At 49.5% G+C, this 21725-nt stretch overlaps 1 protein-coding gene across 4 annotated transcripts in view; it reads right to left on the bottom strand.

Annotated features, from left to right (window-relative positions):
* Positions 1-7123: 7123 nt before the first annotated feature.
* C1H1orf159 (chromosome 1 C1orf159 homolog) overlaps positions 7124-21725 on the bottom strand; it is a 29443-nt gene continuing 14841 nt past the window's right edge. For 2 of the 4 annotated variants that reach the window (XM_074218786.1, XM_074218785.1), the window contains 8 exons: positions 21388-21530; positions 18371-18446; positions 16252-16353; positions 15639-15704; positions 13422-13556; positions 11001-11026; positions 10853-10883; positions 7124-9440 (listed from right to left, as the gene is read on the bottom strand). In XM_074218786.1, the coding sequence (XP_074074887.1) occupies positions 9343-9440; positions 10853-10883; positions 11001-11026; positions 13422-13556; positions 15639-15704; positions 16252-16353; positions 18371-18446; positions 21388-21414 (561 nt within the window). In that variant the 5' untranslated portion in view covers positions 21415-21530 and the 3' untranslated portion in view covers positions 7124-9342. Of the gene's footprint in view, positions 9441-10852; positions 10884-11000; positions 11027-13421; positions 13557-15638; positions 15705-16251; positions 16354-18370; positions 18447-20583; positions 21365-21387; positions 21531-21725 lie in introns of those variants that run through there. The other 2 variants (XM_074218788.1, XM_074218789.1) reach the window with 2 other exon arrangements.

Below are 21725 nucleotides of genomic sequence, written 5' to 3'. Positions count from 1 at the left end.
CTAGGTCATTATTAAATGTTTGAGGCTGGATCTGAACCCGGGTACTCCCGACTCCAGTGCTGGTGCTCTATCACCGTGCCACCTAGCTGCCCCTTCTCTTCTCTTTTTATGCTGATGCACTTTTGATGAAATTTACCAAAACTCCAAGCTAATGTATTTTCATGGACCATTGCTAGATGAATTAAGACAATTGTTATTCTTATTGTATTGTTTCAGTCACATCTGACTCTCCAGGATCCCCTTTGGGGGAGAGATTCTGGAGCAGTTTCTCATTTTCTTCTCCAACTCATTTTGCATTTGAAGAAATTCAGGCAGACAGTGTTACATGACTTGCCCAGAGTCACACCAGATTTGCTATTTCCTTCTTCAGCTCATTTTACAGATGAGGAAACTGAGGCAAACAGAGATCAGTGACTTGCCCAGGGTCACACAGCTAATAAGTGTTTGAGGCTAGATCTGAACTCAGGAAAATGAATCTTCCTGATTCCAAGTCCAAGTGGTCTAACCTAGCTGCTCCAGTTAGGACTATTATTCTTATATTATAAGGACTGATGAAGAAATCCAAATCCCATGTTCTGACACTGTCATTTTAATTTACTTCCATGAATTTTCTCATCTACAAAATGATGTGATGTCCTCCAAAGTCCTGGCTCACATTGCAAAATGTCCACTGTAGCTATGAAGTCTTTAGTTTTTTACCCAGGGCTTCATAGTCCCTGGCAATACTGTTCAGTTTTCTTCAAATAGCACCATTTATTTATATCTGAATCACCAGGCTTCGGGTCATCGAGCCTGACCAGTCTTGGGTGTGTCTCTCTCAGGCCTCCAGTAGATTTCCTGGGCAGAGGAAGAAAAATTTCTCTATTATGGATGTTAGTTTGACAGACACCTCCTTAGCAGGACTCCTTCTAATAAGGTTTGGCCTTCATTTTTGAAGACCACGACATCTATTAGGAGGTGATGCCATGACAATCACATGAATTGGATTTGGGGTGGGGGGTGCTGTGCTAAGTCACCAGCCTCACTCTCTCCTCCAGAGCCATCTGGGTCTAGTGGCCAGATATGAATCAGGATGAATGGAGATGGCCCTGAATGCGAGGCAATCAGGGTGAAGTGACTTTTCCAAGGTCAGACAACTAGTGTCTGAGGTCAGATTCGAACTCCTGTCCTCCTGACTCCAAGGCTGATGCTCTATCCACTGTGCCACCTAGGTGCCCATCATTGGACAACACTTGTGCTTTGCCTGTTTCTTCCCGAGATGATCAGAAAAACTTTTGGGGGGCAGCTAGGTGATGCAGTGGATAGAGCTCCATTAAAATCTGGCCTCAGACACTTCATAATGACCTAGCTGTGAGACCCTGGGCAAGTCACTTAACCCCATTTCCTAGCGAAAACAAAAAAAAGATAAGAAAATCTTTTGGAAAACACTGTCCATTAAGGGGAGAGAAGCAAAACGGGAAGGCTAGAGGCTAAGAAGCTGATCCTTATAAATCAGTGGAGGCAAGCTGGATTGAAACACTGAATCGATCCATTCATAGAATTTGACTTGGTCAAAAGGCTCCAAGGAAGGAGAACTTGCTTCCTTTCAAGGCAGGACATTCTACTTAGTTGTTAGCAAATTCTTTCTGATCTCAAGGTAAAACTGACCTCTTTGTGCCTCCTTCCACCCTGTTTGACTTCTGCTTTGCCTTCTGTGCTCAGGCAGGACATGGTCACTTCCTTCTTCACATGATGTTTTATATACTTATGTACTTCAAATACTTGGAAGACAGTGAGCATGTGAGACTTTTTTTTTCAAAGTTGACATGTCCCATGTTAGCACCCTTTACCATCTCCATTCCCCTCCTCTGGACACCCTCCTCAAATCATGGTGCATGATCCAGAGGTGCTTTGATGAAGCCAGAAGAGTGGTGTCTCTCTTAAAGCTGACCCAAACTGAATCTGATTCTGTGGCTGTCCAATCATGAGGCTGACTTTCATTGAACAGCTTGCTACAGTCCCCTGATCTTTTCAGGTATTTTTTTTTTTTTAGGTTTTTGCAAGGCAAATGGGGTTAAAGTGGCTTGCCCAAGGCCACACAGCTAGGTAATTATTCAGTGTCTGAGACCGGATTTGAACCCAGGTACTCCTGACTCCAAGGCTGGTGCTTTATCCACTATGCCACCTAGCCACCCCGAGTCCCCTGATCTTTTTCAGAATAACTTCTGTCTGTCCACATCGCCTCCATCTCATACTGGTGAGGTTGGGTTTTGGTACTCAAGTGAAAGATTCAGCATTGATCCCCAGTGGATTTCATGCTATTTGATTAAACCCTTCAAGGAGGGAAGGAGCTCGGGCCCATTCAAATCCCATGGTTCCTTGCTCTGTCTTCTGATGTTGGCTAGTCTCCTCTCCCTGGACATTTTCTAGGGCGACCTTCCAGGGTCCGTTGAGTTCAATATCTTTGTGCTTATGAAAGTAATTTGTGGACTTAGGTTGTTTGAACTGAAGTCCTGTTCCAGATACTGGGTGCCAGGACCTCTCTCTTGCCAGGTCTCCTGCTGGGTGCAGCCTCTTGCAGTCTCAGACTGGGAAACCTCTGCCACCATCTTGTCTCTTCCAGTCTACTTGCGCTGTGTGGTTAGGCATAACTGTGTACCTAATGATGAGTTGGACTTGTAAGGCCGAGTCTTTTTTTAAGTTGAGTCAGGAAAGGTGGAACTCAACCCCAAATCACAGGAATTTGTTGCTAGTTCAATTAATTTTCTTATGTTAGCATCCTCTTCAGGGCAATGCAGGCCTGAGAGAGAGAGAGAGAGAGAGAGAGAGACATAGATATACAGAGAGAGACACATAGAGCAATAGACACAGAGAGACAGAGACACAGACATAGAGAGGCAGAGAGACAGAGACAGAAAAAGACAGACAGACAGAAAAGAGAGACAGAGAGACACAGAGACAGACACAAAGAGACATACAGAGACAGAGAGACAGAAAGAGAGAGAGACAGAGAAAGACAAAGAGACACAGAGGGACTTAGAGACAGACAGTCAGAGTGACAGAGACAGAGAGAGACAGATAGAGACAGAGACAGAGACAGAAAAGAGAGATAGGGAGACACAAAGAGACACAGAGACAGAAAGAGGCAAGAGAGATAAAGAGATAGAGACAGAGATAGAAAAGAGACAGAGAGAGAGAGAGAGAGAGAGAGAGAGAGAGAGAGAGAGAGAGAGAGAGAGAGAAATATGAGTGAGTGAGTGAGTCCATCTGCTCTCTAAGCCTGGCTGAGCTAAATCCTCCTCTCTGAGGTAAGTGCTGCAGGTCCATGGAAAGCAGATTGGTTTGGGAGCCAAAGCTACTGCTACTGTTCTCTATTTTGCCAAGTTCTAACTGATGCCCATTCCAAAGTAACTTGGCTTTGAAGTCTGTGGAGGGGTCTGGATGATGCAGGGATTCACACCGCTGGGGATGGTTGGAGAAATTGGGGAGAGTTTGACAGTAGAAAGAACACTTGGCATCAGAAGTCCAGGATTCTGTCACTACCCACTTGGGTGGTTTGAACATATTACTTCCTCTAAGGCTTCATTCTGTGAAATGAAAGGGGTGGGCTAAGTGACCTCTCCAGTCCCTTCCTTTGAAAATCTCCAATCCCATGAATGCACTAATGTGAACAGCCACTTCCCATGCTCCTCTCCCTGTTCTTGGAGTAGCTGGCAGATGGGAGGAGGGAGGGGATGAGGACCTGGGCACCTCCTCCCTACAGGACTGCTCATGACTTCACTGTAGGATGGAGACTAGCAGAGTGGTTGCCATGGATTTGATCCTGTCACCAGCTCAGCTTGGTGACTTCCTGGAAGGAGGAAGGGGAATTGGCCCAGCAAGGAGGAGGAGAAGGAGGAGGGGAGATACTTGATGTCAGATCCTTTGACTGTGGGGACCAGTGGTACCCCAAGAGCTGTGAGACAAGGCTGAAAAGCTCTTGTTCACTCATCCTCACTCTAGGGCTCCTGCCCCCTAGCTTGTTCAACATCCACCCACCTAGCAGATCTTTGCTCAGAAATTCACTTTGTAGAGGGAGTGGATGGTTAGAGGCCTGGGAGACCATTCTGAGCACCCCAGTAGTGCTTGTTAGGGTGGGGGAAGGGAGGGAGAGAAAAGAGCGCCACCTTCTACATTGTCCTTCAATGAAGCTGGCTCCATAAGTATCCTTGTTCTGGCCATATGGTATCTGGTGGCAGATAGCCACTTCCCCACCCAACCTGCCAGGATAAACTTTCCAAAAGGATTTGCATTTCAAAGATCTCCAAAGGTGGCAGAGCATAGGGGAATGCTACTTCCCACTCCACTTCCCCATCCCCAACCCACACACTTCCTATCTAGAAGCTTATTAGTTGTGGTCCCTTCTCTGACGAGTGATTCCAAAATATGAGTTTTCTATATGGGATACTGATGTTTCACATACTCCTCTCATATCCTAGAATCACAACTAGGGTGGGGCAAGCAGGATGCAGGTGCAAGGTGCCTAGGAAATGAAAGGGGACCCCTCCATCTTTTGGGGGTTCTTTGAACAGAGGCTGGATGACCCCTTCTCAGATACAGAAGTTTTCCTTTTGTCTGTGGTAAACAAGAGAGCTTCTGAGAATTTTTCTAGTTCTCTAATGCTGTGATTCTGAGTTTCTTTTTTTGGGGGGTGGCGTGTCTACAAAGGAAGTTCTAACTAGTGAGAGAACCCTTGTTTCTCTGGTTCCATTTTTTTCCTATGTCCACAAACTCCAGACCACAAGGGTGCATTTTCTAGGGCTTGTGAGGCAGGGCTAACCAAAGTGTATGCAAATTTGAAAATGATACATTGAGGGGAAGGTCATTATAAGCTGTGCCAGAGGGATGGCTAAAAGGAGTAGAGGCTATTTGTCAGAGGGCTGCCACCTCTAGCCTCAGGACAGATTCTACCTTACCCTTTCCATGACTATGGTCTCTAAGGTCTCCCTGGCTTCCAGGGAAGATCCATTATTCAATGAGAATGCAACTGGAGCATGTGCTGGGGGGGGAGGTTCAGTCCACACATATCTCCCTTGGAGAATTAATTTCCCAATTGGATGGGTGCTTAATTGTCATCTTGGCTGACCTCTAGTCATTTCCCTCTAGTGAGTATCAAACAAGGGGTCATCTAGGAGATGCTTCTAGACTTCCAAAGAGGGGGATCCCTCTTTGCAAGGAATGTTGGAATGGGGGTCAAAGGAGATGAAATGAAATGTTGTCAATGCCACTTAGAATTTTAGTCTTGAGCCTCAGTTTCCTCCTCTATAAAGTAAAGGGGGGAGAGTTGATGGTCTCTGAGGTTCCTTCTAGAGCATGGTCTTAAAGCAGTCTCTCTTAGATGGAAAGATCCCAGTATCTTGAAGATGGCTCAATAAAACATTGCAATGAGTTGGATACTTCCCTTTAGGTTTCTCTCAAGTCAGTGACTTCAAGTCAAGACGATGTCACATTCTCTAGGGACTGGGGTGGAAGTCTCCAGAGTATTCATCTTTCCAAGGCTTATGGATCACTCCCCCTCTACAACCTACTAGAGGACTTTTTTTTAGGATGTTTTTTTTTTTTTGCAAGGCAAATGGGGTTAAGTGGCTTGCCCAGGGCCACACAGCTAGGTCATTATTAAGTGTCCGAGGCCAGATTTGAACCCAGGTACTCCTGGCTCCAGAGCCGGTGCTCTATCCACTGTGCCACCTAGCCACCCCCACTAGAGGACTTTCTGAAAAACTCATGGCCCTCTGGTCAGCATGGACGTAAGCCTCTTCGAAATTGAGCCTGGCTGAGTCTCACATCACAGCTTTACAAGCTGTTGCTGGATCCCTTTCTGATGGGAAGCTCATCACCTCCCAAGCATGTCCATTCCACTTCTCCCTTATGGGGATGGATGTCTAAGCAGACTTCTCCTTCCTGAATTCTGTTACTAACAGTGACCTGTAGTTCTTTGGATGGTTGTGATCACTTCTCCTGACCTTCCTCAGCTTTCTTCATAGAAAGGTCTCCATGTTATCAAGAGGGAGGGTTTGGGCTTCTCTCTGCTTCCAATATTCCTACCATAGGGAGGATTTTCCTAGTTCCTAGCTTGGATTTCAGTGAGTCAGAACGTAGGTGGGCCTTCAGTATTAGGACTGCAGTGGCTCTCCGGCCTCCTAAATGTTGTCTTTCCTCAAGTCTTTGGGGGGGGGGGAGAGGCCAAGGTCACCCACTGCTCCCTTGATGAGACATCACCCCAGGATGTCATTGGTCTTCCTCAAAAAAAAAAAGACAAACTTTCAAATCTGGCCTCACACACATAGCTGTGTGACCTTGGGCAAGTCACTTAACCCCAATGACTTAACATACCCCCCAAAAGATAAGATTCTGCCATTGGATCCTTCCAATTTCATGGCATCGAGTAAATCTGCATCTCTGCTGGGGCCTCAGTGAATGAAGCTAATCCCTCTTCTCCTGGATCAGTCGAAACATGCTGGCGGTTCATGCTGACAGATTACTTGGCGTTTCCAAGTGCACCTAACATTCATTCATATCTTTGGGCTGAGCTCCCTCTCCAAAGCCACCATACTTTGATGATAAAAGGTTTGGCTGCGAGAGATGACCTTCAGGGTTGCAGGAGGTAAGATGTGCCTCCATGTCCTCCTTGGGGACTCTTGTGTGGTTCCAATAGCTCCCTAGGGAGATCTTGGAAACACCTTGGCAGCCTCTACACCACATATATTCCACACTCTCTCACCTGTCCAAGGCCCTTTCTGGCACCCCTCCCCCACTACTGGGAAGGGATGCAGCCCCCCCTCCCGCTCCTGAGCAACTAGGAGAGGGTGTAGCCCCCCACTGCCCCCAAGCCGCGAGGATGGAATCAGAACAGTATCTTGACGCTGTGACAAGACATCCATTTGCTAATGGCCTGGATGATTTCTCTGCACTTCTGAAGCTTTGGGCCTGAAGTAGATGCATGGGGCCGGGTGGCAGGATGGCATCCATTCAGAATCTGACCCTTTCATCTTCTATTCAGAAATAGAAGAGATGGGCACAGCCACCCTGGGGGCCGGAAGAAGGGAGCTTACAAGAGGGCTTTCTTTTCCCATCATTGAAAGGGAAGAGAAGAATGATACATCCATTCTCAGCTCCTGGATCATTATCCCACTGAGTTCATGTCTCAGGAAATGAGCATTTATTAAAGTTGGCAATAAAAAAAGATACAAAACATCACACTGAGTATTGTGGTGCAAAGGGGCGAGGCGGGAGGCTTGGGATGAAGCCTTGGTGGGCCAAATGGCACAGGGATTCATAGGGTTGGTACTGCCCAAGTGCCAGCTGGCTGTTTGAGAAGGGGGGGGTCTCCCCTCTCTGCATGGCAGGCAGGTCCTGGACCAGGACCGTGGAGGTCAGGAGTTGAGTGGACATTGGTGCACCCACTTGCAATGACAGTGGCTATCTACAACCCCCATGGACACCCAGGCATTGTTAACATCGCCCCATGCCACATGGGTGGTGTCCTCATGCTTTCTGGTGATGGAGCCATCTGTTCCTGGTGGCACAAATACATGCCTTGTGGCAGTTATAGTTTATAAGCTCCTTGGCTCAGTCCCCACCCATGGGTCTGTGAACCTTCTTGGGATGGAAGCCAGACTGGTCCTTGGCAGGGGTAAATGTCATAGGGCAGTCAGTATGGGGGATTCCCTCGACATTCCAGAAGAATTTTCAAGTTGGGTTCACAACTTTTTCAAGGTCTAACCCTGTGGCTGATTACCTTGGGGAACACAGGTAAGTCAGACACCTGTGCCTTGGTTTCCTTCTCTGTAAAAGGGACTCCCTTTCTGCCCTCGATTCTGGGCTTCAAAGGATGAGCTCAGTGACCAACTCTATCCGTCATTATAAATGGGAGAGGCATAAAATTACCGATGGTGCATTCAGAGAGTACTGCCCCCCCAACTGATCTGCAATCATGGGAGCAAAATGAGAGAGCAGGGGTGGGGGGACCCCAGTCGCTCCTCTTTTTCGGTTTGGATAAAGGTTCTCAAGGGATTCTATCAGTGTCCTCCCTCTTCACAGGAACGTGGATTCCATTTACAAAACTCAGAGATCTGTTTTTACAAAAACTGCCCTACAAGCAGCATTGCTACACTTTTGTCTATTCTGGGATCTAGGAGGGGCCCTAACCCACCCAGGGAGAACAGTCACCTTTCTCTCCCAGGTCTTCCCTCCCTCTCAGGCCCCATTACACCTGGGCAGGGGGAGGACTGGGTGTTGGTGCTTTCCGAAGGGGCTCCTTGACACAGCCACTAATTTACCTCTTGTACTCTTGTACTTCTGCTCCCTGGCCAGGTTGGGACTGGGGAGGGCTGATGGTCACCCTGCCTTGTCAAATGTGAATTCTAAACCTAAATTTCATTAAAAGAGGGGCACTCAGTCCGGCTTGTTTGCTCTCTTGAAGTATCTGGGCCTTGGCTGGCAGCTAGCTGATGGAGATGAGGCGGCTTCTGGGTAGCCTCATCTGGGAGCAAGGTAGATCACAGCTATTTCAGGTCTACCTTGCAAACAGGACCCTGCCCATGGATGAGGCAGCAGAATGAACATTCTGTGAAAAAGATGGCCCCTTTGCTTTAGCCGACAGGCGGCCCATTTCAGGAGCAAGCTGGATGGTGGCTTGCCCAGAGCAGGACGGTGGGGATCAATGAGAAAACCTTCATTGCGGGGTCAGTGGGTCCCACTTTCCCTGGTTAGGGGAGCAGGAAACACACAGCTCACCCTACATAGCAAGGATGGGCTGCTGAGGCATCTACACAGAGAAGATGCCAAAGTCTCCAGAAAAAGGGAAAGGTTCTGAACTCTGGACTTGGGGTGGGGGGGGAGGGTCTTCCCAAATGGCCTGCTCTGAGGAGAGACAGGGAGGGAATGGAGAGGAGGTGCAGTGCAGGATTCAGATACTGGCCAGGCTGACCGCTCCTCAGAATAGATTGGGGTGGGGTGTGGTGAGGAGGGCAGTCCTCATGACACCCTGCTGCAGGAAAGACTTCAATACTGGAGATGGGAGAAAATGACTTTTCAGTCAAGGCAAGTGAAGCTGTCTGTAGATTTTTAACAAGTATCTGTTGCTAAGAGACAGATCAAAAAGCCTGGATGAGAGGCAGATCTCAAAGGCGCACCAGCAGGGTCACAGGGCTCCTTCTCACTGGGGTCACCACCTCTGGATCCTGCTGCCTCTTTCGTGCTTCATTTGGCCCAGGCCCACTTGACGCAGGCATCGGGCTTGCTGGGGATGTGGCTGCCATGGATGCTATGTGCTGACCCTTTGCTGAAATTGTTCATGGACAGTCTTTGGGTGAACCTTGGTAGTTAAACGTTGCTGACCCGCGTCTCAACGGAGGAGATCATGGTGGGGGTGGTGGGTCTGCTCAGGGACCGATCCCGTCGGACATAGCGCGGCTTCCGAACTGAAATAGAGACCAGAAAACTGGGTCTAAACTAAGGTCAATCCTTCTGGCAGCCCCTGAGCCTGGGCACGGCCAGGGAGGGTTCTAGACATTTTGAGGAGCTGGAAAGGATGGAGGGAGGGAAGGAAAGATAGGAGGGGATTGAGGAAAGGGTGAGGAAGGAACGAAGGAGATTAAGGAAGGAAGGAAGGAGAAAAGTGGGAAAGAAAGGCAAGATTGGACTGAAAGGGAGACCTGGGGAGGCTGCAGCTTGCTCTTGCTCCTAAAGAATGGCCAGCAATTAAAGACCTTTCCTCAATTGGTTGGATTTATCAAATAAGCAGTTTTTGAGGACCTACTTTGTATCTGACGCTAAACTGGGTCTGAGGTACCAGCCCCTCCCCTCAAGAAGCTCCGTATATCATCTCAAATCTGTATATTTGAGGGAGGGACAGGTGGGCACCAAGGAAAGACCCAGGAGTGTGGAGGTGGGGAAGGAAGAGGTCTAGAAAGATGGCCTAATGTCATCTAAAGAGACTTCCTGTAATAAAGGCTCCAAGTCATTCTGGGTCTTAACAGACTTTGAGAGGACTGAAGTTACTGTCCAGTCCACCAGATGCCAGGCATCCCCTCGATAGCTCCCCAGGCCCAGAATGACCTCCTCTTCGCCTCTGTTAACATCCTGGAAGGCACATGAGCCTTCTTAGACCCCACCCCTCCATGCTTGACTGAGAGTACTCTTAGAGTCTCTTCTTAGCCCCCTCTTTGAGCAGAGCACCCATGCCTCCAAGTCCCAATGGCCCTTTTTCATCTCTCTATCCCCAGTTCTGGGTCTACCACCTCACAAACAGCAGGGGTTTAATAGATATTGTCTGCTGAAGTGAACGAGAGTGAAGATGCCTCCAGCCTTCCCAGGACCTGCGCACAGCATGACGGCCTTGCCCCTTACTCCCAGCCAGAAAACCTTCCTTCATATTTGGCAATAAACTTAGGTCCAAACTTGAGCAAGGGCAGAGGGCAAGATGCCTAAGGGCAGGAGCTTGTCAACCACCTCTGGCCTGTGCACAAAGAGAAGCCTAAGGGATGCTCACTGAATTGAATTCAATGCGTCCTAGATGGTCAGGGATCAGAGAATCATCTCTGCAACTCAAAGGGACCTCAGGGGTCATTGAGTCTCAACCCCTCCTTTTACAAATGAGGAAACTGAAGTTCAGCAAGGGGAAGCACAGAACTTGGGGCTGAGGTAGAATTGGAACCCAGACCCTCCAGATTCAGAATCAGTCCTTTCTTAGAGAGGCCCATGAACCCAGGATCTAGACCTTTAAAGGACAGAGGACTTGGGATCCTTAACTTGTTCTCCAGGCTGTAACTTGAAAAGAGAAAGAACATATTTCTGGCATAAAAACAATTCAATTGTGGAAATCAAACTTTACCTGATGAATTTGGAGGTGGTATCATGGCAGCCTTTGGGAGGAAAAAAAAGGAGAAGGTAAATACATTGTATTTCCAACAGCCCAACCATGGGTGAACCCAGCTAAAAGGGGAGGGATACAGGGGTATTTGGGGGTGTGTGTTACTTACAGTTTCTCCAGGCTGTAGGACAGATGCTAGGGAGAAAAGAAAACACACCATTACACAGGAAAAGCAAATGGGGGGGAGGATGGACCCCAAGATCAGTTGTACTGGGTGAAGTCTGAGCACTTTGAGGACCTAGATTCAGATCCCACTTCTGTCACTCCCATCTGTGTGACCTTGGACAAGTCCCTTCCTTCTGGTCCTTGGTGATTCTTATATAAAATGAGGGGATGGGATTAGATGACTTATGATAACCCATCAAGCCTGCAAGGACCTTCCACTTTTCCCATGAGACCACTTAGACAACGTTTAGATGACCAAACCATGGTGGGAGGAGGGCATCACCTTCCCTCCCCATCTCCACCTTCTGAAATCTCCCTGAGATGTCCCGGTGAGGTCACCTCTGCCATGAGGCCCACCCTGATTCCTGCTCTCTTGCTCCCATCTATCCTATAGACTTTTGTGTGAAGAGCATTTCCTCAAGTCAGGAACCCCCCATGCCTCCTTGCACCCCTGGGTCTATTGCCATGTTGGTTGCTCTTCTGTCCAGTAATTGGCTTTCAAAGTGGAGAGAAGCCCTTCCCATTAGGAAAAACTCAAACCCAGCAAAGACACAAGCCACTACACAAGCTTCGCTGGCTCAGGTAAATCATTTTCCTTTTCTGAGTGATGTGAGTTTATGCTGTAGGAGAGTCCCTTTGGCACTCCCTGGGCAAGTCACCCAGACAAAAGGCCCCACAAGCTTGGTGGCTCTGGGGCAAGTGGTGGAGTGGCATATGGGCTGAACCCAAGCTAGACCCTTCTTTCCCTTCTTCCCCTGCCCTCCTTTGCAAGCTGCTACATGGAGGGAAGAGAAGCTGGCCCTAGCCCAAACTGAGCCTGGTGCCCATCTGGTCCTGGGCTGGGTGACCGAGTCTCCCTCCCCCCCAGCTGCCTCTGACAGGACAGAGCAGGCATGGCCAAGCACTGCCAGGAGCAGCCCTTGGAATTCTCTGCCAAGCTGGGCGGGCAAGGGAGTTTCATGTTGGAGCTACACTGCCACCAGTGGGAAGGAATGCATCCAACGTGGAAAGCTGCCACTCGGTTACTGTAGATGGCAAGGCCAGACTGGTGTCTTGTGACCTGAAGGAAGGATCCTCTGGCACAGGAGGGTGGTCCTGGTTCTTGGGTCCCAAAGGACCAAGAAAGGGCCAGGGAGTCATGGAGGGGAAGGGCAAGTCACCTGAAATGCCCTAGGTAGTAGCACACTCCAGTCTGGAGTGAGGAATCTGGCACAGGAGCCCAAGGTCTTAGTGCCAACTCTCTGACCACCAGGGCTCATGAAGCCCGTTTCCTCTTCTATAAAATGATGGAGGAGGGCCTCTCAGGAGGCCCACACTGTAAGGGATCTGGGAGGTCAGCAAACCCCACTATCACATTTTACAGCAGAGAAAAAAGGAAGACAAGTGGCTTGTCCAAGGTCACAGGGCTATTACCCGAGGCGGGACTATCCACCAGGCTGCTAGGCAGTGAAAGAACACAGGGTGGTGGTTGGCAGAGCAAATATTCTAAGGGCCTTTGTCTGGGCCCACCAGCAGTGGGTCTCAGGAGTGTGAAGGCTAGGGCTCAGATTTGGAACAAAGGAAACTGAGGTCCAGAGAGCGGATGACTTGCCCAAGGTCAGTCAGAGTCAGTGGCAGAGCTAGGATTCAAATCCAGGTCTTCACCTCCTGATCAAAGACACACATGTTCAATCTCTGTGGGAATTTATTTCCAGAAAGAAAAAGATAGGTCCTTCTATATGAGTCTGGAGAGGCTCTGCTGTCAGAAAATGGAAAGGATGTAACTTATTGGCTTGCCTTTGCTTTCCTTGTCAGGGAAACCTGGAGCCAAATTTCCTGCCCTGATGTTCTCATGTGCTCGACCCGCCCCCTCTTTTCCTCTGACACAGATGGTCTCGGTTCTGTTAAATCCTTAACTGTCTCCCTGGTTTGCGAGGAGGATGAGAAATCTTGGATGTGGGGAGGGGGCAGGGGGCAGGCCTCGGGCCAGGGTCGATTTCCCCTAAACACGATCTTATTTTCCAAGGCTGGTTGCTAAGGTCAATGTTCCCATTTCTCAGATGAGGAAATGAATGGGGCTCCCACCAGCAGGGGGGATCTGAGCTAGCCCCAAAGTCAGCAGTCCTATCATTCCCTCCCCACCACACCCAGCAGACCTGGATTGGGAATGCAAGCACAAAACAACAAAAAGCCAGGCACTTCCCCTCAGCTCAGGCCAGACTCTGATCTCCTCCTATGCACCCACCTCCTCCCATTGGCTTCTCCAGAGCTAGCCCTTCTGCTGAGAAGAGGTGACCCAGAAGGCACCTCGTGGAGTGGAGAGGAGGCCCAGGGCAGCACCCAAGCAGCAAGCAAAGGAGTAACACACAGGGTGATCGGGAGATACCTTTGTTTCTTCTGTAGAAGAAATGGGGGAGCTTACTGGAGCGTTTGAAGTAGAAGAACAAAGCAACGGTGAGGATGAGGCAGGAGCTGATGAAGAAGGTGCCCAAGAAGAGGGAGACGGCCACCTGGGGGCCTCCTGGAATTCAAAGGAGATGGGGTTATGGAGGAGATGTGGCCAGGTCTCTCCCCTCTGTTAACTGGCCAGGGTGCCAGGCCCTGGGAGGTGGAGCAGTAACTCAGTAGGTTGGCCTATCAAACCCAGGCACAGAAATCGTTAATGCACGTCTAGCACCTATTGTTCCCCTTGCACCCTGAAGGTGCCAGTACCATCTGGAGCCTCTGGAGGTCATTGTGGAAGGAGGAGATACCTCTTCCCTCTCCACCAAAGAGGTCATTCTGGGTATGGCACCGGCTGCTGAAGGTGAAGGAAGAGAGTTATTAGCTCATCCCTCTCATTAACTTGCTTGAGGAGCCCTATAGGAGCCTGGGCCTGGGGCAGGGTGAGGCCTTTCCTCCTGTACTAAGGCAAGGATGAGAAGAGATGGAGGAAGAGACGGAGAGGGATGTGGGGGGGGGAGGGGGAGAGAGGCAAGCAGAGGCAGAGAGAGACAGAGAGAGAGGATGTGTTCAATCTTTAATTAGTGACTGGTCAAATCGAAAAATCCTGGCAGGACAGAAGAGGGTGGCAGAAAGTTAATGGAACTTTCAGGAAATGATGGGGCAGGTGCTTTTTTGACATGCTTGCTTGGGGAGGTGAGTTTACAAGTGAGGAGGGAATCACATGGTGAGGTTCAGGGTTATTTTTAGAGGCTGGGGAAATGACAAAATCCCAACGAGAATGGCAAAACGCGCCTTGGCTCTGATTTTTGCCATACATGGAAACCGACTTCTCTCTAACAAGAGTCGTGTGGGCTCTATTGAATTTTCTGTTTCTGAGTATCTCTGTTACTGGGCGAGAGCAGCGGGTGGCATCTGGTGGCTCCAGAATATTTGTAGGAGCGGATGCAAATAGCCAGGCACTTGTTTTTTTAATCACATACTTTTCAAACCCAAAACCAGCCCTGAAATTCCTCATGCCTCGCTGGGGAGTGTTCCGGGGGGGGGGGGGCGCTTGATTTAATGGGTACCAGTTTGGGCTGTTGCTGCTGGAAGGTGACCTGGACACAGGGACTCCTGTGCTGGTATGCCTTAGTCTACTTCTGGATGGGAGAAGAGGAGCCCTACCCCAGCCGTCTTTGAGAGACAGGTCAAAGGAGACCTGGCCTTTCCCAGAACAAACCCACGACACCTATTGAAAGCCACCCATCAACTTCCCCAGTGTGTGACCCTGAAGAGAGGAAAGATTACTGGAAAGTTATGGCTTCTGATGGAAATCCTGATTAGAAAACCAGGTTTGGGTTCAAGGTCTCATCACAGCCAGAAGGCTCCTGGCCCAATGTCCAGGCCTTGGGGACGAGAAGATGAGCGGGTCCAGTGGCGGCCTTGACTGACACTAAGCTGAAGGTGCCTATGGCAGGGTAGAATCCTCCAAGGATGATCCCTGCCAGTCTATCTCTTGAAGAAGGCACGGGGTAGGGGGGCATCATGGGGGACCTGCCCCACCCTCTTGGTGCGCTTGCCAAGGTGTGCAATCACGTGACCATCCAGAGGAGAAAGCACCATGGCTTTCATGAGCAGCCTTCATTCATCCTGGTGACCAGCTGTGGCCATTCTCCTCACTGCTCTTTGCAAACAACCCCATGTGGAGGTTTCTGTTTCCTAAGGGAACTGTCTGTGGAGAGGACCCAGGGATTCTGGCATTGATGCTGAAACACTGCCACTTCATTTAATTAGTAATTTCCAGAAGGATGTCAGTGCAATGGCCACAGAAGGGAGCTGGCAACAGGTTAATGGGGAGGAGGTAGGGGCAAGGGGAGGACCTGGCCTGGAGCAACTGCCCCAAGATGGTTAAAACTGGCCTTCTCCATCTTTAATCAGACCCTGGACCCCAAGACTTGGGGGTTTTAGACAATGTCCTAATTTGGAATTCTCTGTTTGTGGAACTGACCATCTGAAGATTGCCAAAGGACACAGTTCCTCGGGAAGATGCCCACTCAGTCCAAGCTCTGACCTTGCAGCCTCGTGCCCTGACACCTGAGGCATCAGGGTGGGCTCTGGGATGGGGAAAGGTAAGTTTGGGAGGGCATTCCCTAGTGCCCTGAGGAGCAGAATGACTTACCCAGGTTCTGCAGAAGAGGGGTCACTGTGGTTCTGTAGGATGTGAAATTAATTTCTTTGTTGCCAACTAAGGGTGAAAAAACATCTATTAGACCCACAGTCTGTAAACTCAGCCCTGGCCTGGTCTGGGGGGGGGGGTGTCATCCTATTATGGAGGGACAGGAGCTTCAAAGAGAAGCCTCCTGGGTCTTATGGGTACACCATGAGCCAGCTTCTCAAGGAAGCCTGAGGCTGTGCGGGATGAACTGTTGCCATGGAGGAGGGAGCTTTTAGGGAGATCTTTGGAAGGAATGAGACACGCCAGTGGGCAAGGGTGACGATTTCTGCAGGGAGACAGCTGAATGAACTCCAATTTATCAATAAGGTAAGAAAGGGGAGGTCCATGATCACACTCTGCTGGCTAGTGTGAGAACTGCAGGCCAGACACAGTGAGGGGAGGGTCTCCACCAGCTTCATCAGAGCCCCCCTTCTAGGACTGGGTTTGGGGTAGCATGGATTAGGGGTTGTGGGGGTGGCTGGGACCTTGGCCGGAAGTGAGAAAAGTGTCCTCTGTGGGACTCCCACAATTGAACTAAACCCACCCACTAGGCCAAATCCAATGCAAAGGGACTCACGGCTTCTACACTCCACCACGTAAGCCCCATTAATGGGAAGAGTTTCATTTCTGCACCGAACACAGCTGCTGCTTCCATCCTCATTCCAGTGTCGGTAGCAGCCTATGCAGGGGAGAGGAGGGAGGGCCGGTAAGTCAGTGGGAGGGGGCCAGAGGGGGGACCAGGATTCCCTTCTGAGTGCTTTTTCACAGGTTGATCTTGTGATGTCCCTGTGAAGGTTGGAAGGAATTGGCCTCCTCATCTTGTCAGATGGAAAAAACCTGAAAAGGGTGTGTGTGTGTGTGTGTGTCTACCCAATGGCAGGCCTGACTGGTTCTTCTCTCTAGTTTTCAGAGGTCCAAACTTTGGGAGACTAAAAAAATCCTTAAGAGTTCAAAATCCTCAAACTTGATGTGCCCCTGAGCCAAATTGGAACCACTTCCTCTGAGGTCTGGAAACCTGAGTTCATTCCAATTCCACATTCTACTATATTGGTTTTTTTTTAAGGCAGTGGGATTAAGTGACTTGCCTAAGGTCACACAGTTAGGTAATTATTGTCAGAGGCTGGATTTAAACTCAGGTCCTCCCAGGGCCAGTACTCTGTCTACTGCACCACCTAGCTACCCCCCAGATTTTCTTCTGATAGTTCCCAATTCCTGTGGATTTTTCCTCTGGAATATCCACCAAAGCCCTCCCTTCCTGATAAGTTCTCAGTGTCTCACAAAGGGGCTGGTTTCTCAATCTGGGAATTCCTTCCAATGATGATGATTGTGGTCTGTCAGTTCTGTGTGTGACTCTCACCTGCTCAAGCATGCCGGAGACCTCCCTCCTCCTCTTCTCTCCCACCCCCTTGGTGGCTGGCCCCTGTGTTTTCATCTCCCCCCCCCCCATCTTTTTTTTTTCTGCCTCTATTCCCTTGAGAACCTCTTTTGCTCCTGTGGCCCTCAGGTACCACCCACTGTTTAGGTGTTGCCTAAGCTCCTCACTAAACTGCACTGTCCTTTGTGGAATATTTATATGATGCTTGAAAGTTTGCAAAGACTTTCACATTATCCCATTTGAGCCCTAGGAGGAAGTAGGAGCCACAGGGATGATCCGATCTATTAACACTCAAGAGAGGTTAGGTGTGGATGGTCACATGGCTAATAAATGGCAGAGGATAGATTGGAATCTGGGTCTTCCTGACTTCATCCTCGGTCCCTGATCCATCAGCCTAGGCTACTATCATGTCTGCTGATTCAGCCCTTGTCATCTCCCACATCATCCCACCCAGGTTTCCCACTGCCTGCAGTCTGTGATCCAAGGCCCCCCACAACCCATCAGTTTCTGACCTTTGCTCTCCCTCACCAACACTCCTCCTTTCTGGGGCACCCTGGGTGTACCCCACACATACCCCTCTATCTGGGCCGATGATCATGCACCCTCTTTTCTAATTGACTGCAGCCTCTGAAGGCATTCATCTGGCCCTAAAATCTACCACCCCGTTAGCTGTTTATCTTTTCTCAGGTATAATCTACCTTCCACTCTGGAACATAAACACTGTGAAGGCACCTGCCTTCAGTCCACACCAGGAGTGCTGCAGAAGCCCCCCGTTGCTCCAGATGCTTGATGCCCAGAACCACTGTTAACAACACTGATGGGACAGATGACTCAACCCAAGAGCCTCTAGTCGGCCTCAATGGCACAGCTTTACTTAGGGACCTGTACCCCCCTTCCAAAAGAGGACATAATCAGTTTTCCCCTGACAGTTAGCAGTGGGGAGAGTTAGTACAAGAGGGATTGCTACCAGCATCTCTTGACTCTAGGATACAAGTGAGGCCTGATGATTTCTTTGGTCATAAGATGTGCATTCTGAGAAAATTCAGAATTCCCCTTTCTGCTCTTTGGCCTTGAGCCCTCTATAGAGTCATAATAGAAACTTGCTCTCAGACTTAACTCCATGAATTGGGGCCTTGGTAATTCTATAGGCTGAGAGATCCTTGAGGGGTGCCTCATTATTGGAGGACCTTCAGTTATGGCATGGATTCTTATTGCCCCCATTTGCCACTGCCTTGGAAAGGAGATGACCATGCTCCCTAGAGCCTTGGGGAGGCCCCTTGCAGGGGGGGGGGGGCGTGGCAGTCCAAGCTCTTCGCTTTACCTGAAGCACACTGGTCAGTGCCCGGGCAGCTAACGTTGACGTCCATCACGTCTGTGCAACACTCTAGCTGGGGGACCTAAAAAGGACAGAGAGCTTGGTCAGCTGACACCTTCCATTCCTCTGGGAGAGGGGAAGCATCCAAGTATGATGGGGGACCTTGAGCAAATCCCTGGAAGTCAAAACAATAACGTGGTTTCTCTGCCTTCTGTGGGCTGTCTGGAGCCCTGTTCATCCTCTTTCCCCAAACCCATCTCTCAGAAGCCTCCCTAAGCAAAGCAAGTCATTCTTAAAGAGCTGATGCCCAGCCAAGGTTGGCCCAGGGCAAAGAGGCCCCAAAGGAGGATGATGGGAAGAGAAAGAAGATCCAACTGAGGCTCTGAAATCCTTTACCAGCTGCTGATTGTCCCATGAGGGAACTCAGTGTTGTAATCTCAAAGAAAATGAGAAAGGAAAGAATTCCAAGGCCAAACATTTCCACAAGGGAGCACCTTGTGTCTATGTGGAAGCTATGGGTCCAAAAGAGAGTCCAAGAAGCTAGAGGGCATTTTCTAACCCATGCAATGGGTCACGAGGAAGTTATAATGATGGTTCCTCCATTTCCAGTGCCTGAAGGCTGGCAAAGGGCCCCATATCCAAGCTCTCATTCTATCTCCATGCTGCCCTCAGGAGGTTGGGATTAGCAGCAGCCTACCAGAGTAACAAGGGGATTGTCCAGCAAAACCTGTTGCCTCCCTAGCTCAACCCTGTACAACTGGTCACAACTTCCCATGGCCAAAGTGTGCCGGGGAGTCTGGACCAGTAACCTAACTTCTTATAATCCTTCACTTTCCAAACTGTTTTTAAAATAGATTCTTAGAATTGCAGATGTCCCATTTCACAGCCACTTCTAAATGAGGGCTCAGAAGACATTCCCAACATTTTTCTTGAAGATATGAAGTGTGACAATCAGATAGAACTGAAGTTAGACATTAACTGACTGTGCCCCATTTAATTAGTTAGAGGAGAATCTGGTCTCTCGGCTGAATAGCTGAAAGATGGCAGCCAGCTGACCTTGGACCTTGGAGCACAGGGGCAAAGCTTGGTGGCGCCCAGGACTGCAGAGATGTCTGATACTGGGGAAAGTGAGCCCTTCTGTCACCCTGAATCTTTCACCCCTTCGTTTCTTGAGCTGCCTCTAAGTACTTCTGCCACAGCTTAAGCCATCAGGAGGCAGTGATACAAAGTTGGGTGATGAGGTGTCAAGCCCCAGGAATTGAGATGTTGCTTCTGTCACTGTTTCTGAGGCTAGGATGCCCATTCTAGGCCCGATTTCTAGGGTCTCAAGGAGGAGAGTCTTGGATTAGGGATACACATTAAATCCTGCCTTCTATCTACTAGACAAACATTATTTCCTTAGAGCTGGAAGGTTCTAAGGAAGGGAAGGGACCTCAGAAGTCATTGAGTCCAAGTTTCTCTCTTACAGAGGGAGAAACTGAGGGTCATAAAGGGGGAAAATTACTTGCCCTAGAGAACCCAGGAAAAAGGATTGTAGTTATAGTGAGGATTCCAACTGGAAAAAAAATCTCCATGATAAATCCAATGGGGCTGAAACAAAAGCTATGTGCCTACTTTACGGAGGCCTAAAGTCTGAAAAGGAGAGATTGGAATTCTCTTCAGTTATTAGAAAGTACACAATTGGGGGACACGAATCAAATGCCCCACCCCACCCCTGTGGATCTCCCAAGGCTTCCCAGCATATTGATCATAGTATGACTGCCCCATTTATCAGAAAAATCAGCCACAATGCTGATGGAAAAAAAAATACATTAAAAAAAAGACAGAAAAACCATCCTTTCAGCTAACTGATAGATAGCCAGGACTTGAGCTAGTAACTGGGTGAATGACTAATGGGCAGAGAAGGGACAAGGCCCTTGGTGCTGAGTCACTAGGGAGCAGGCAGGCAAGGGGACTCCAGCATGGCAAGCACGCACCTTTCACTACAGAAAGGTTTGAGCTGGGAGGACTGGGGCAAGGCAAGGCAGGGCAGGGCAAAAAAAAAAAAAAAAGTGGGGGTGAAGCCACTGGATATGGGGAAAATAGGGAGCCTGGCTGCCTCTCTGAGGTGGGACATGGACATTCAGGCTAAGGGCAATGCTGTCTCTGATAGTCTTTGAGCTGTCACCAACCTCTTTAGTGATTAAAAAAACCCCCACCAAATACCAAGCCCAACTTACCAAAGGCAGAATTGGCAGAGGGATTCCAGATTTGGGGCTGAAGGAGGGGCCAGAGCTTCCTGAAGTGAGAGGCAGCTGCCTACCTTCCTGGGAAAGCTTCGGCAAACAACCTATCGAGCAATCCTTAGAACCCAGGCCTCCCTGGGGCCACCTCCGCCAGCCCACAGGTTTTAGAGCTGGTTTTACAACTCTGGGAGGACGGGCCGCTTCCTGTTCCTCTGGACGTACTCCTTGGCAGGAAGCTGCATCCCCTTTCTGGGTGTGGTGGGGATCTCAGAGGTCCTGGAGAGAGGGTTTGGCTACTACAGAAGAGGAAAAGGGAGGGGTGGGTGTGGGGTGGGTGAATGGTCCTAGTGGATGGAAATGAATGGAAGCCAAACTCTGGGGCCTTTGAGGTGTGCCCTGCTCCTTTCACAAGGAGCTCTGGGCTCTGGTGGTTCCATTTACCCAGACACAGAATGACTTCTTGGTGGAGAGGTTTCTCAGTTCCTCCTATAAATCACACAGGTGTCCTAGTCTCACAGGCTGACAGGAGGGGAAGGCCCAGACCCACCTTGGGCTATGTGGCCATGGGCTACCTAATACCCCTTCAGCCCAAACTCTAGTCATCAGGATGACTTAAGGGATCACCTTGCTAGGGAATGCAAAATATCTAAAAACACAAAACAAAAGCAAGGTCTCTTGGGCCCCGCCCCTTCACAGCATCTTCCCAGAGTGACCTCTTTTCAAATATGAGGAAGAACCCCATTGCACTTGACACTCTTGGATGGAAATGCCCACAGGCTGGGAAGATAGATGTCTTACCTTATCTAGGGGAGAAACTGAAGACATTCAGAAGCCTGGCCCAGTTGCCTGTGGAGGATGGTTTCCTGGTGATGGCAGGCCTCTGGTTGCTAGGCAACGAGGAGTCTTCCCGGTCCTGGTCCAGGCCAGGCCACACCCCACATCTACAAATCAAAGTGGATTAGGAATCAGCCTGGGTCCCAGCAGCCCTGCATATCACAACAGTGGGGCCACCTCACCCATCAAAAGAGGAAGACCGTTTCTGAGACCACAAGGGGAACTGAAATATGAGTCAGAGGGCAGGGTTCAAATCTCACCCCAAGGCTTCTGATCTATGAGACTGGGGGCAAATCCCTCAG

Source organism: Macrotis lagotis, chromosome 1 (genome assembly GCF_037893015.1).
Source record: "Macrotis lagotis isolate mMagLag1 chromosome 1, bilby.v1.9.chrom.fasta, whole genome shotgun sequence".
NCBI lineage: Eukaryota > Metazoa > Chordata > Mammalia > Peramelemorphia > Peramelidae > Macrotis > Macrotis lagotis.
Note: the sequence above shows the minus strand (reverse complement) of the source record. Positions and strands in the feature narration are given on the sequence as shown.